The sequence below is a fragment of the Choloepus didactylus genome, chromosome 7 (assembly GCF_015220235.1).
Source record: "Choloepus didactylus isolate mChoDid1 chromosome 7, mChoDid1.pri, whole genome shotgun sequence".
Taxonomy (NCBI): domain Eukaryota; kingdom Metazoa; phylum Chordata; class Mammalia; order Pilosa; family Megalonychidae; genus Choloepus; species Choloepus didactylus.
Window position 1 is genome coordinate 11346019 of NC_051313.1, and position 14078 is coordinate 11360096.

Sequence of the window (14078 nt, forward strand, 5' to 3'; positions counted from 1 at the left end):
GAACGTCCTCCAGGGGGCGCCCTCCAAGACCCTATCCAATAGCCCTCATCAGAAATGGCTCCAGTGCCCAGGCCAGGAAACTGCCTTCTTCCTGGCGAATCTTCCTGGAGTTGATGTGGGCTGTAGCCCATTCTGTTTCCCCTTTGCCTTGTCTGCTGGGAAGTTCAGATCTCAGTTCGGCTCAGCTGCTTCTCATAACTGTCTCTGTCCCTCCCACTTCACTGCGTGGTTTTTGTCTTTCATCCTGACAGAATGGTTTTGCATCTTTTTATGAGTGTATTTTATTGTAAGCATCTTACAAGGGTATGCGTCTTTTTTGGAAATAGGTAGGTGGTGTTGAAATAAGTTCTTATCCTCAACCTTTTTTATTTTTAATTTATACGTAATGTAATGTCTATTTAAATCTTGATTTAAGCTCTTACCTCATCCTCTAGACAGCCCATACATGTGCTCTGCTGATTACATAACAGTTGAGTTCCACATTCTGGTTCAGAAGTTCTGAAAACCTCTGGAGAGGAGGGTACCCCGCATGTTCATATCTAACCAAGCTATAAGCATTTCACCTTGGTGCAAAATGGAGAAGAAAGAAAGGGTGATAATAATGATGATTGGAGTTACTGAACACTTTGGGAAATGAATGCATCTTTTAGTGAATTATCAAAGACATGACACAGCCATAGCTTAGTTGCCAATATTGGAAAAGTTAAACTCTGGGAAGCAAACTCCGTTTGAGATGAACCAGACTTCATCTTTTTCTGTCTTAGAAACAGTCAGCTTCATCCAAGGTTCCTAATGCACCAAGCAACCTGAATTGGCTATGGGGCCAATTTAGAAGCTCTGTGTAATGTCTTTGAATACCTTAATGTTGACAGTAAATCCATAATTCAAAATTTCAGGATATGCTTCTTGGGGGGAAGGGAGGAGAGCTACAAAACAATGCAAGAAGTTGGAATTGAAGATGCACTTTGGGTGTTTGGATTGGCACTCCGTAGCTCACCGATGCTTGTGATTGCTTATCTGACTTATCTCAACTGCTGACGTCAAAAGAATTAGGCTAGAAATCTTATGATTACAGCTTTTCTTGTGATCTTTTCTGGTATTTCCTGTTTCCTGTCAGGCCAAATATACTTTGCGAGAGGGTTATTTTGTGGCATGTCACCGCTTCTGCCTCAGCGAGAAGCAGAGGTAGAGACAGCTTGAAGAAAAAAATTTTTAAGAACAATATCAGAAAGCTCTGCCTGCCCCCACCTCCTCACAGCTACTGACGTTTCTTTTGAAACACAGAAAAGAAAAGTTTCTGCAATGGTTCAGAGTAGGGTCTTGTTTTTAACGGAACAAGGTCTACGGCTCATTAAAGAGAAAGAATTCACCTCAATTGTACTTCCATCTGTTACCTTATCTGGGTGGTAATAAGCAGGCAGGCTATGAAGACGTCATGCAGGGAACCAGAGAAGCTTCTGGGAGAAGGGAGAGATTGCCTGGGGGAAAAATGGGGACAAATGGCCACTGATGGCTGTACTTTTCCTCTGGGACTTTGGACACCTTATAGAAGCAGGAAAGAAAAAAAAAAGTGGTTGGGGATGGACTTGTCCAGTTTGTAAAATCTTGCCACATAGCTGCTAAATCTTCAACTTCCTTTTTGAGAACGGGCCCTGGGACATACTCGGCACTCTGTTTGCAGCGAGTGCCTGTGGAGTCAAGAGCTAAACCTCAGGGTCTCTGGGCATTAGTGCTGTAGGGCCCCCTTTCCAAGAGCCACACATGGCAGCCCTACCTGAGCCACCCCCCTGAACCCTCTCTCCAAGCAACAATGCAGAAAGAAGTAGGACCCTCAAACAGGATTGTAGAAACATTTATGATGGTTGGAGCAACCAATAGCTACCACCTTGACCTACTTATGTACATATAGCTTCCTTTAACCTCAACATCGTGGCCAAATTCTCTCTGGGTGAATTCTTTTCTAGCGAATGACTACCTTTTAGAACACTGCAGGTGCTCTAGGTTGGGAAAATTTCCAAGAGAGAGCTTGCCCAGGACAATTTATAACCCAAATTTGAAAACAAGAAAAATACGTGCATACAGACACACCTAATTTTTGCTCAGGGGGAATGAACATCACACACTTCTATAATGCAGTCAGGTTTTCTTAGTGCTTGAGAGTGAACAGGACAGAGGATTAGACTGAGAGAGGATAGGGTAGAGAGGCCTTTTGGGGTTGAGAGGCTGAGGTTTGGCCACCACGGACAGGGTGGACGTGTTAATGGCTCAGTTGGGTACCGAGGGATGTTGACTTGGGCCCTGTGCGGTCACTAACCAGCTCCATGACCCCAAGCTGTTGTGTGGCCTCCATGGGGTCTCAGTTTTTTTCATCTAAACACTAGGTGATTTAACTAGATGACCTCAAAGGCCTTTTCTATGATAAAATTCAAATATCTCTCTATTTTTCCACTTGAAAATTTTCAATGGTTCCACAAAAGTCAAGATTTTTCCCCCTCTCTATTTCTCACTACTCTTTACTCCAAATATTGTATCCAGCTAACTCGACTAATCTCCATGTCTCAATCATTTCTTATGCTTTTTTGCCTTTATATCTACGTTCTTGTTCTTTGTATCACCAGTGGTGTCACCTGCTCACATCTTGTTGAGATCTTAACCATCATACGAAGCTTTCCCAAGTCACCTAAAGAGGGTCAGTTATAGGCAGTCCTTACGGAATTTGAATCCCTCTTGGTTTGTATTTGGGTACATGGTATTATCTTACTCACTACATAATATGTTTCATAAAAAATGCTTCTTATACATTTTCCCATCCATCCTGTGGCACCTAGCACATAGAATTGTTTGCTTAAATAATCATGACAATCTGAAGAGAGGAAGAAACATGACTTGACAAAGGGGAGGGGACAGACTGTTCTGAGACCATGAGGGTAGACTGTGTCTGCTCTTGAATTTAGGGAAGAGACGGGCATGACTGGAACGGGAGGTCTGGAAGGAAGACCACTGAAAATATAAATCCTTCAGGATAGGGTCATGTCAAGGAGTAAAGGGTTCTAGCTTGAATGTTTGTAGATTGCTTCTTGTGGTTTTGGGTAAAACATATAGCACTTGGCCAAGTTGGTTTGTAAATTAAAGAGAAAATATTCATTATCTCAAAATTCTCAACATCTACTACATACGGTCAATGACCCCCAACAGATGGTTATAAATCCATTAGCACCCTAACCCCAACTCTATCTCTCCACCAGCCACTGCTGCTAGAGGGGGCTCTCTAAAATGTAATATTTATTATGTCACTCTCCAGTAACATCATTGGTTCGTTTCTCATTGCCTGGAGGCGACTCTCCTTAGAAAGGCAGATGATGCCCTGGCAACCTGCCTCTCCAGTCTCATCTCTAGCTCTCCCCCAACCCACTTCATCCTCTGTGCTAGTTTGGATATATTTTGTCCCGCCAAAAGCCATATTCGTTGATGCGATCTTGTGGGAGCAGATGTATTAGTGTTGATTAGATTGGAATCCTTTGAGTGTTTCCATGGAGATATGACTCAATCAACTGTGAGTGAAAGATCTGACTGGATAATTTCCATGCAGGTGTTACCCCGCCCATTCAGGGTGGGTGTTAATTGGATCACTGGAGTTGTATAAAGGAATTCACAGACAGAAGGACCTCAGAGCAACTGAGAGTGACATTTTGAAGAGGAGCTGCAGCTGAGAGAGGACAAAACGCCCCAAGAGCAACATTTTGGAGAACGCCATTTTGAAATGCAACCTAGGAGCAAGCAGATGCCAGCCACGTGTCTTCAGAGGCAACAGAGGTTTTCCGGACGCCAATGGCCATCCTTCAGCGGAGGTACTCTATTGATGACTTACCTTGGATACTTTATGGCCTTAAGACTGGAACTTTGTAATCAGATAAACTCCCTTTATAAAAGCCAGTCCATTTCTGGTGTTTTGCAGAACTGCAGCATTAGCAAACTGGAACATACTCCAAGACTTGGCATTCCCCAACTTTCCTTGAATTCGGTTGTACTGTTTCTTCCTTCTGCAATATCCTTCCTTCCTTCCTCATCTGGGGAAATGTAACTTACCCTGAATGAACCTCAAAAAATCTCTCTCTGAAAATTCCTTTACCACCCATCATAAAGACAGAATTAATTACTCCCTCTGTGTTGGCAGAGACTTGCTCTCTCTCTATTTCTCTATACTCTCTCTAGATCTCTCTCCTGTCTCTCTCTCCTTATCTAATCTATCATCTATCTGTTTTTATCATCTCTCTATTCATCTATCTTGACTCTCTTGGTTCATGGATTTCTATTTTCTAAATACTCAGGAGGATGTCTGGCACATGGTAGCCACTAAATAAACTTGTTTGAATAGACACCATCAGTCCTCCCCGTATGTTTCAAAAGAGTATTATTTCTACTGGCTCTTAGAACATGGGCCTTCTGTCTCGATGTCAGTGAGTTGTTTATGTATCTGTCTTCTCTAAAAGGTCATAACCCCCCTTCCTTTCTGTCTCTCCCCAGATATCTAGCACAATGCTATGCACTGAGTAGACACCCAAAAGTTAACTATTAAATTGAATTGCTTTGGAAAGGAAATCTAGAAATCTGAACTCTATGTCTCCTTTTCTGAATATCTTCAACAAATAACCAGTAACCATAGGACTCAATTTCTTCTGTTTCTAATTGGGGAATAAATCCCTATTCAACTGATACTTATTATGTAGTATAAGAAGATAAATAATTGTCTGTAGTATATTAAAACACCATTTTCCATTTCTGGTTCTGTGACTTTCTAAGATGTTTTTAATTGTTTTTGGAAGGTTTGAGGTATTTTCAAAAAAAATTATTTTAATCCAATTTTGTCTACTCATTTTCTATAAAGCAATTATCACCAAATCAAACAGTAAGGCACTATAGGACTAACGAGTGTAGAAATAATTTACTTTAGAGTTTAAAATCTGGTGACTTCACAATTCTTGATTTTATACGTCAATGACATCAATGAAATTGACAAGAAAATCTCTTCTTTTGTTCCATTATGGGATTGGGACTTAGGACACTACTAGTAGTCAAAGGAGACCATGAAAATGTCAGAGAAATTCAAAGGGCAGAAAGATGAACATACCTAAACTTCCAGTGAGCTATAGAAAGAAGGACAGGGAGGGAATGTGGCTTTAAAAAATATATGCATATGTTTTTTCTCTTCTGCATTCCCTTGTGTATATCCTCCCTTTCCACCCCTACTAGAAGCATCCATTTGGGGATGATTAGGAATGTGATAGCAAGAATGAAAAGAGAAAAAGGGGGTCAAAATTCATCTTTTGACTTTCAGAGTAAGAGTTTCCTTTGCATTTGCAGCAGAACAATAAGCTTGAGAACTGGTCTTTGTGGAGCAAGAAAAGGATTCTCTACAGTCTTTTATTAGTTCCTGTTAACCCACTGAGAGATGGCCCTGTGGATATGGGTTCTTGCTCCTACATTGTCATGGGTTGACTGGTTTTCCCTCAAAGACATGTTGAAGTCATAACCCCTGGCACCTGGGAATGGAACCTTATTTGGAAATAAGGTCTTTGCAGATGCAAACAAATTAAGATGACATCAAGCCGGATTAAAATGGGCCCGGTGTCTTTATAAGAAGAGAAGAGGCACAGACGCAAGGAGAGAATGCCACGTGACGACGCAGGCACACAGGAAGAAGCCTTGTTAGGATGGAGCAGAGAAGGGAGTGATGTGCCACAAGCTAAGGAATGCTGGGGGCCATTGGAAGCTGGAGGAGGCCAGCGAGGATTCATCCTCATTTGTCTCTTATTACCCTGGGCTACTTAATTTCCTTTTCAATACCTTGACTAAAGATAAATGTTCTTTCCCATTGTGTCTTGATTTTATTTTACAATTTTCTGGGCCTTGTACCTTTCCATTCTCATCTCCTTAGTTTAAATAGCTGCTAGTCAATCTCTCTTGAAATGTGTTCTTTTTTCTCCAGGGACTTGATTTTCTGCCGTAAGCCTGGTCTCTTGGACTCTCTTTTAAGGGCATCCATGGCCAGACTCTGCTCTGTTTTTGCAGCTCTGCCTTCCAGTTGTGCACAAGACTGACTCTCACATTTTCTTTTGTTACTAATGATAAGGAAAAGTCCTAGAGGCTCCTTGTCCATATCCCTCAGCGCGTGTCTGGAAGCTCCAGGAAGCCAGAAAATGTTTAGGAGAGGGGCTTGTATATAAAATACAGGCCATGAAGGACTCTGAAGAAACAGTCTCTGGCAATTTTGAAGTTTGAGAAAATTTAAGACAAGTGCAAAGATATAAACACGATCTCTTTGGGTGGTTCCTTAGCATTTCAGAGATTGAAGTAAATTCTAAAGAGGAAAGGCAGAGCAGGACAGTTCATGCTGTGTATATGCCTAGACTAGAGCATTGCATTAAATCACAAGTATTTTGAGCTTTGCTTACAATTTTCTTGTGGTCAGATTAACTTCCATGTACTGTGAAGTACATTTATAAAGAAAGAGTGAAAAAATCAGATAGTTGAAAGAGCACACATTTTAAGTGACTTCTAGGAGTTAAAAAATAACTTGAAGCTTTTGGTCCTTTTACAATAAAGCTTCTAATGTTTTTCTTTTAGGAATTATTCAGATGTAAAAGTCAATGCTTTGTTGTCCAGTTAAAGAAGACTTGTAAAAAAAAAATAGAAAAAGAGAGAGAAAAGAGGGGAGAGGAGAGGAGAGGAGAGGTGAGAGAAGGAAAAAGAAACTGTTTCCAGGCAAAGAGCAAAGGATGTGGGAATAACATCTTCCATTCAGCTCCATCTCCTCAAAAGCTCATTTGTAGGTCTGAGTAAACACATCTTCCACACTCTATTTTTGAAATTATGTTGATGAGCATACAAACTGTTATCTGTGAAAGCAGCAGCTTCGAACTTTTAGTTTCCATAAAATATTCCAAGATGCATGAACAAAGCAATTATTTTTAAAAGTATACAAATGCATGCATAATATATATGCATTTGCTCTAAAATTGTGTAATTATCAGTAAATTACAACTTCTCTATAAAAAGAGAGAACTGTTTCTTATTAGTTTTGCACTTATTTTATAACTTTTAAACTGTTGTGATATTGTCTTGTATGTTCTTTTCTTTTCTTTTCAAAGTTCTAATGACTAATCCTGATCTTCTGCCAGAAAATAAGTTTTAAAATGATTCCATAAAAAGAAGAACTGGAAGTTTCTTGAGTAAACTGTGGCTAGGAAAAAAAAATGTTCATTCATGCATTTAATGGCAACTTGTAAGCTATTTCATTCCTTCAGATAATTTCCCTTTTTTTTTTCACTTATCAAATTGTATTGAGTGACTGACATGTGAAAGATACTGGGGAGAACAAAAAGAAAATGGAATGTTTTCTGGATTCTGAAAGAGCTGAAAGTCTAGGCGGGGAGGATGAAAATGTACACTAATTATAATAAAATAAAGTGAATTGCCTGTGAAATAAATACAAAGAATGTATTGCAAAATGTCAGAGGCAGAAGAAGTACTTTTCTTTGGTAATCTCAGGGAAAGTTTGGGCAGGGCACAGCATAGAGGGGGTCCTCAGGGATGGTAGGAATTGGGGACATGGAGGAAGGTCATTGCAGGCTTTGGGAACAATGGGCAGAAAGCAAGTAGGAAGTTGGGGAAAGCTCGTGCCGCCTGGACAGAAAATAAGTACCCAGAGGGCAACGATGAGAGACAAGACTGGGAAAGTGAGTGCTTCTGGACAGGGGAGGGCTTTGAACATAGGGTCAAGGGGTCTGGATTTTCTCTGCAGACAAAGAAGAATCACCGAAAGATTTTGAAGAGGGGTGAAACATAATCTGATTTTTCTCTTAATGTTATAGATCTAAATAACCAAGTAGACAGAACATAGGTAGAGAGGACCTGCAGATGGAGGCCATCACAAGATTACAGAGAAGAGAACATGAAGTTGGACCAAGGACCACGTAACTGAGAGGAGAGGAGGAAATGAGGGTGAGAGAAGCTGCTGAGAAAACACTACCCCCCAAACCAAGAATTATGGTAGCTAACATTTACTGTTAGCTTGGGCATTTTTCTAGGCACTTCCTTTTGGCATTTTCTCATTTAATCCTCACAACAACCTTCTGAGAATGTGCTACCATCAATCTCTTCATACAGAAGAAGAAACTAAGTCTCAGAGAGGTCAAGTAACTTGCCCAGGGTCACCCAGCTCCATAATGGAGAGGCAGGATTTGAAAACTTAATGCTACAACTGCACTCTGGGTCTCAGAATCCCTCTGGTGGATTTGGAACCAACTGGAATTGGGGAGCTGGAGAACATGGTTTTAAACCTGGGTTTCTGCAGAGGTGATGTCATTTATGAACACAAGGAAGTCAGGTGAAAGAACAGGTTTGTTTCAAGGTGAGATGATATTTTCTAGTTTTGATTCAATTTTTCACTCACATTTAAAGGAAGGATGAAATAGTCAACGATTAGTATTCAGTATAGCTACAGAAGGAATGCAGGCAAATGTCTATAGCAGTAGTTCTAGACAAATGCTATGGATTAGTGTCAGGTTATCTGTTGTTATGACTAATTGATTCTTTGCTCATTGTAATTTGTCCTGCTTTGAATAAAATCATTAGTACTGACGAACATTCAACAGTGATTTGAATTTTTATAAGCATTTTTGAATTCTACCAGTTTTACAGCCTATGTTTTGATTTGACATAGGGTTTAAACTAACAAATGCTTGTTTTCATATGGAAATTGTAGACAGAAATCTGACTCATAAATTCGTATCTGTTCTTTTCTCATTGGGCCGTTGACTCATCTCTGAGTCCCTGGTGCCAAGCATGGTCACTGGTATACAGTAAGCATCCAATAAGTGCCCCCTGAATGATAATGACTGAAGTCTTCAGTCTTCAACATATTCAATTTATATCATGCTTGCTACTTGAGATTATAATAGTGCTTTAAGTGTCAACTTGAATGGTAGAGTTCTGAAATCAGAGAATTCTTTTGGAGATTTTCTTGTCTGAAGTTGCTTGATTTTCAGGACTGAGTATACAGCAAATTTCTAATATTTGATTTCTTCTCAAAAGGCAGAACAAGTTACTATGGCGGTGGGGGAAAAAAGAGTGTTTTTTCTAGAGTCGTGTGTTTTTATATTTTCCTGGAACCAAAGGCTATTGAAGTGGGAACAAGCTTAATAAATAAGTAAAACGTAATGTAAAATTTAGACCAGAGACACCAAAATGAAAGATAAGCTCTATAGGCTGCAGAGTTTGAAGCTGGTTGGTTGAATTCCAAAATCAAATTATTTATTCAACTAAGAACAAGTCCTGCTAGGTTGTGTCTAGTCATAATCAGAATAATAGCTATCCCACAGCATCTGAGAAACTGCCTATTTATTTTCCATCTTTCCTCCCTCTGCCCCCTCCCTGCTTTTGTCTACCATCTTTCAGCTTACTTTCGAGAATAGATAGGTCTCTTTCCCTGCAACTTCTCTACCGCTGGAAGCTTGGATCTAGAACTAAAACCCATAAAAGTTGTAGAAAAAGATGAAAGGAGGCCCAATCCTCTGAATTATTTTGCATGATAATATTGTTCTTATTTGACTGAACTTTATACCTATCATGAGTTCCCATGTTTGTCCCATCTCAACTTAATAAATAAAGCCACGTCTTGGTTTAAATTTAAATCACCTAGCACAGTGCCCTGATCACGTGAGCTTTGGACACCAGAGACCTGGTCTGGTTCTGACACAGTTTTATGCTATGACCCTGGAAAACCTGTTCAATCTCTCTACTGGTTGCATCTCTAAACTACACGCATTAACTAGGTAATTAGACCACCCTTCATTTGCCTCATAAAGAGAAAGTGACGGGGCGTTAAAACAATTGGGTATAAGTCAGCGAACTGAGTCCAGAGCTCCAGCCCACCAGTACTTTCCAGGGACCCCCTCTGGGGTGCAAGTGCATTGGCCAGTGCTCAGCCTGGGGGCCTCCCCAGGTGCAAGTGCCCCGATATGTGAAGCTGACGAGCCCCTCTTCTCCCTGTCATCCCCCATACCTGCCTCCAGCCTCTTGCTTCGAATAGTCACCCAACAGTCTCCAGCAAATATGCACCTGGTGATGTAGGAAAGGGTTCACTGTATAACCTCCTTGCTAGCACTTCCCCTTTCTCTTCAGGGAATACTGCTTTCCTCTGCCTCCCACTACTCACACTTCAGTGCATTTCGTCTTAAAATTTCTCCCAAGTGCACTTACAGTCCCACAGATTCTTTTACTCTCTCCCTTTCTCACCTAAGAAGAATCTCAGAACATTTTTCTATTTCACTTGTGAAAAAGAAAAAGTCCCAGTCTTTTCTAAGATGCCCAAGTAAAAATAATGATGTCTCTTCACCAAGGAAAAGAAAAGACGGAGCTTTTTAAGGTTAAATTAAACTTACTAAGAACTGGTGACATTGCCACTGAAGTCCCCTGAAGTGACCATGGGTTCCATTTGGAATCTCTGCTATTTCATGCTTTAAAAAATTTTAAACCTATTTATTTGTCATCATAAGCAGTCAAAATATGACAAGAATACTATGTTTTTAATTTTCCTGTTTTTATTATTAACATAGCAACACTATTGTTTGCTATAAAAGTAATATGTCGACTGCCTACAGGTAAAGATGGCAAAGAGGAGGAACAAATAACTGATGGGTGGATCCGGGAAGTCATCACAAAGAAAAGGATGTTTGAACTGGACTTTTGTCATTTGACAAGAGATTTTTCCATTGACGGAGTCAAAGAAAGACATTCCAAGTGAAAGGGAGAGCACGTGCCAAGGCTCAGGGGCAGGGCACCATTGACGCACCTGAGGAGCAGCAAGCTCCATATTCAATATCGTTGGAGTATAAATCGTTTCAGGGAACCCAGGCAAGATTTCAGAGAGAGACCCAGAGAGTGAGACCTGTGTCCTGGAGTTTTTTGAGGCCCTTTCTACCATCAACCCCATACGTGAACTGAAAGCAGGTTAAAGCAGCACTTTCTAAAACTGAGAAGATGCCAGATGCTTTGAGATGCTCCGCAAGTGTGAGGCCGTCACTGACCTGCCCCAGGTGAAAACAGCCCAGTCAAAGCATGGCTGGTGCTCGCGGGAGAGGAAGCATCAGAATCAAGACGAGTGAGGAAAAAGCATGAGACAATTTGGAATGCGAAGCAATTCTTTTTTGGGGGTTTCATCCTATGGACCCCTGTTTCTTATATCGATGATAAGGTTTTATGCCCCTACCAGAAAACATGAGCCCTCTTCTCTCTGCGAATGGAAAGGCAGGAGGGAGAAGAGGTGGCAAACAGGTACCCTGCGTGTGTGCGTGTGTGCGCGTGTGTGTGTACGTGCATGTCTGTGTGTGCGTGCGTGCATGCATGTGTGTGTGTGTGTGTAGGGGGTCTTGATGGCATAGGAGAGAGCAAACCAGGGCTCAGCCTCCCTGGGAACCACACTGGCTGCTGAGACACACCCCAGGGCTAGGGTCAACTAGTTCTCCTTTATTACGTCCAATATGTAATAAAAAGATACAGGAGCCCTGTGTTTTCTTTTAGTATTGCTTTTTTTTATTGGGACTAGGCCACCACTAAAACACAATGTAAGTAATGATAGACACGTATCCCCACGGACCTGCCAACATCTGTTGAATTAGGTAGTTTTACCAAAGGCACAATTTGAACTATCAATTTTGATTGCTTAATTTACTGAAACAAACCAAGAGTGGTAACTGTTAACGTGTCAAAAAGTTTTCTACCCAGTAGGTTTTTTCATTCTTCTTGCACTGCTCATGTTGAACGTATAAAGGTTTCCACTGTCCCGCGTTTCTTCTGCCCACTGCCCACTTCCCAGGGCATCCCTGTCCCAACGGTCATAGAAACTCCACAGCCTCATGGGTGCCCTTCTCTTCCCTAAATACTTACTCTTCAATAGAGACACATGTTGCTTTTTTATTTTTTCCATTTCAAATCTTTTCTTTGCTCAGAGCATTACTTTTTTATAATATTATTTTCAGATTATTAGGCAACCTAACTAAAAATAGCTGAGGTCTAAGTTATTAAAACCATTTCTCAGTCTCTTTCCAGGAGAAAGAGAGGTGCTTTTTGGTATCTCTTCTAGGCCCGCATCTTTTACCACCGTGGCAGGCCAGGATTCCACTGCACAGGAAGAGCCAAGCTTCAAATGCATAGACGCACGTTTATGTTCTTTCTTCTGAAGCAAACCTGCCGCTTTCCAAATATCCACCACCCTCTTCCCCAAGAGAAGAGAACACTCTTCTGAGAGTGGCGCTGTCACCCGTGGGGTCCTTCACAGGGACCCAGGCAGCCATGGGGACAGTGCTCACTGTTAGAAACTAGCAGCTCTGCACGACTGTCCCGAACGCAGCACATTCTTATAATGCGCAGAAGTTCCTATGAATCATCCTTTCCACATCTGTGAGGCAGTTGATGCTTCCTGATATCAATCGAGTTTATTTCATTGCCATTTTTCACAAGGGGAAACCGAGGCAAGGAAGTAGACCAAATTTTTCCCATAAAACCTTATCATCCATATAGGAAACAGGGGTCCATAGGATGAAACCCCCCAAAAAGAATTGCTTCGCATTCCAAATTGTCTCATGCTTTTCCCTGCTCAAACTCAGCCCTGGGAATGTGACACACGCTGTAGTTCCAGAGTTAATGATTGGAAAACGTATTTTACTTTGCATAAAGGACTATAAAAAGCAACCTAAGAAGACTATTCTCTCAGAGACATCTCTAACTGGTCCACAAGAACTTTTAGAGGCAGTTTGGACATTCAAGAACATCCAATACAACCCCCTCCTCTTGGGGACTGAAACTCAGGAAATGTGGCAAGCAAGCAGCGAGCCCAGCCCCAAACCCAAATTCCTGGGCCCCCAGTCCAGTGGCCCTTCTGTCACACCAAACTTAATTTGACAATGCATTTCTATAATAGACCCAAACACCCAAGACACCGCTTGTCTTCCTTCCTTTTCCTATTTTTATGGCTCTCCATGGAAGAGGCTGAAAAGTAATCAGACTTGGCCCCGTCACCCTCAGCACCCCACCAACCACTTTACCTGGAGAGCCGTGGAGAGCATCCTCGTTTTCCAGAAGGCCTCTCGCTCTGGTCGCCTGCAGCTCACTTTTGGATTTCCAGACCAGCTTTACCATCCGGATCATCTCTGGCCAGTCCCAGGGCAAAGGCCCCTGCTGGCACCCCGGCCGGCTGCCCAGGGAGGGGGGCAGCAGCCCTTCCCGGGCCGGGCGCCTTCTGCCGGGCTCCGCCGCGGGGAAGTAGCGCTCCAGCACCGGCATCCTGCCCCGGGCTGCACGGGAGGCGGTCGCGCTGCTGCTGCTGCTGCTGCTGCCGCCGCGGCCGCCGCTGCCCGAGGGGAAATTCGTCGCCGGCAAGGGAAGACAAGCCCCCGGAAAATCCTCTCCCGCCTCGGGAAGGCGAGGCTCCTCCAGCCTGGCTCGGCCCCCCTGTCCCTCCAGCCCCTCCGCAGCCAGTGACGGCCGGAGCGACTCGCTCCCCAAGGTTTCTGGCGGGTGGGAAGCTGTCACCGTGGCCCTTCCTCAGAGGGAGAATGCATTTTCTTTCCCCCTCCGCTCGCAGGCACTGAGTTCACAGCACTTAATTAATCCCAGGCTACAGCTGGAACGACAGCAGGGGAAAGAAAAAAAAAGCCATCGAGGCTTGAGCCTTGGCTTTTCCTCTTCCTCCTTCTGATCTATTTGTTCCCAGTTGTTTTGGTCCTGCTGGTTGAAGTTTGTGGAGAGGCTGGCGTGGCCTGGAAGGACTTCAGGCAGAGAAGGGGGGCTCCCCTGTCGCCTGCTCTCCGAGGAGTCCCCCCAGGGGCCAGGTATCATCTGGAGAGGAGTGGCCCTGGGGGTTGCAGGGAGCCCAGAAGCTCCCCCAGCCCCCGAGCTGCAGCCCCGGGGAGCTCTCGGGAATCAGGGGAAGCGGCAGAGCCAGTTCCCAGCTGCTGCCTCTCTGCAACGCCTGGCTGGGGGCCACCTCGCCCGTCCCCCGCGGTCTGCCCCGGTCGGGG

The 14078-nt window shown here is 43.0% G+C and overlaps 1 protein-coding gene across 2 annotated transcripts in view; it reads right to left on the reverse strand.

Annotated features, from left to right (window-relative positions):
* The window catches only part of PDE7B (phosphodiesterase 7B), a 335500-nt gene that overhangs the window by 141594 nt on the left and 179828 nt on the right, over positions 1 to 14078 (reverse strand). The window contains exon 1 of one of the 2 annotated variants that reach the window (XM_037844474.1): positions 13104 to 13596. The exons of the other annotated variant lie outside the window; for it this stretch is intronic. Coding sequence (XP_037700402.1) covers positions 13104 to 13341 — 238 coding nt within the window. The 5' untranslated portion in view covers positions 13342 to 13596. Of the gene's footprint in view, positions 1 to 13103; positions 13597 to 14078 lie in introns of those variants that run through there. 2 annotated transcript variants of the gene reach the window in all.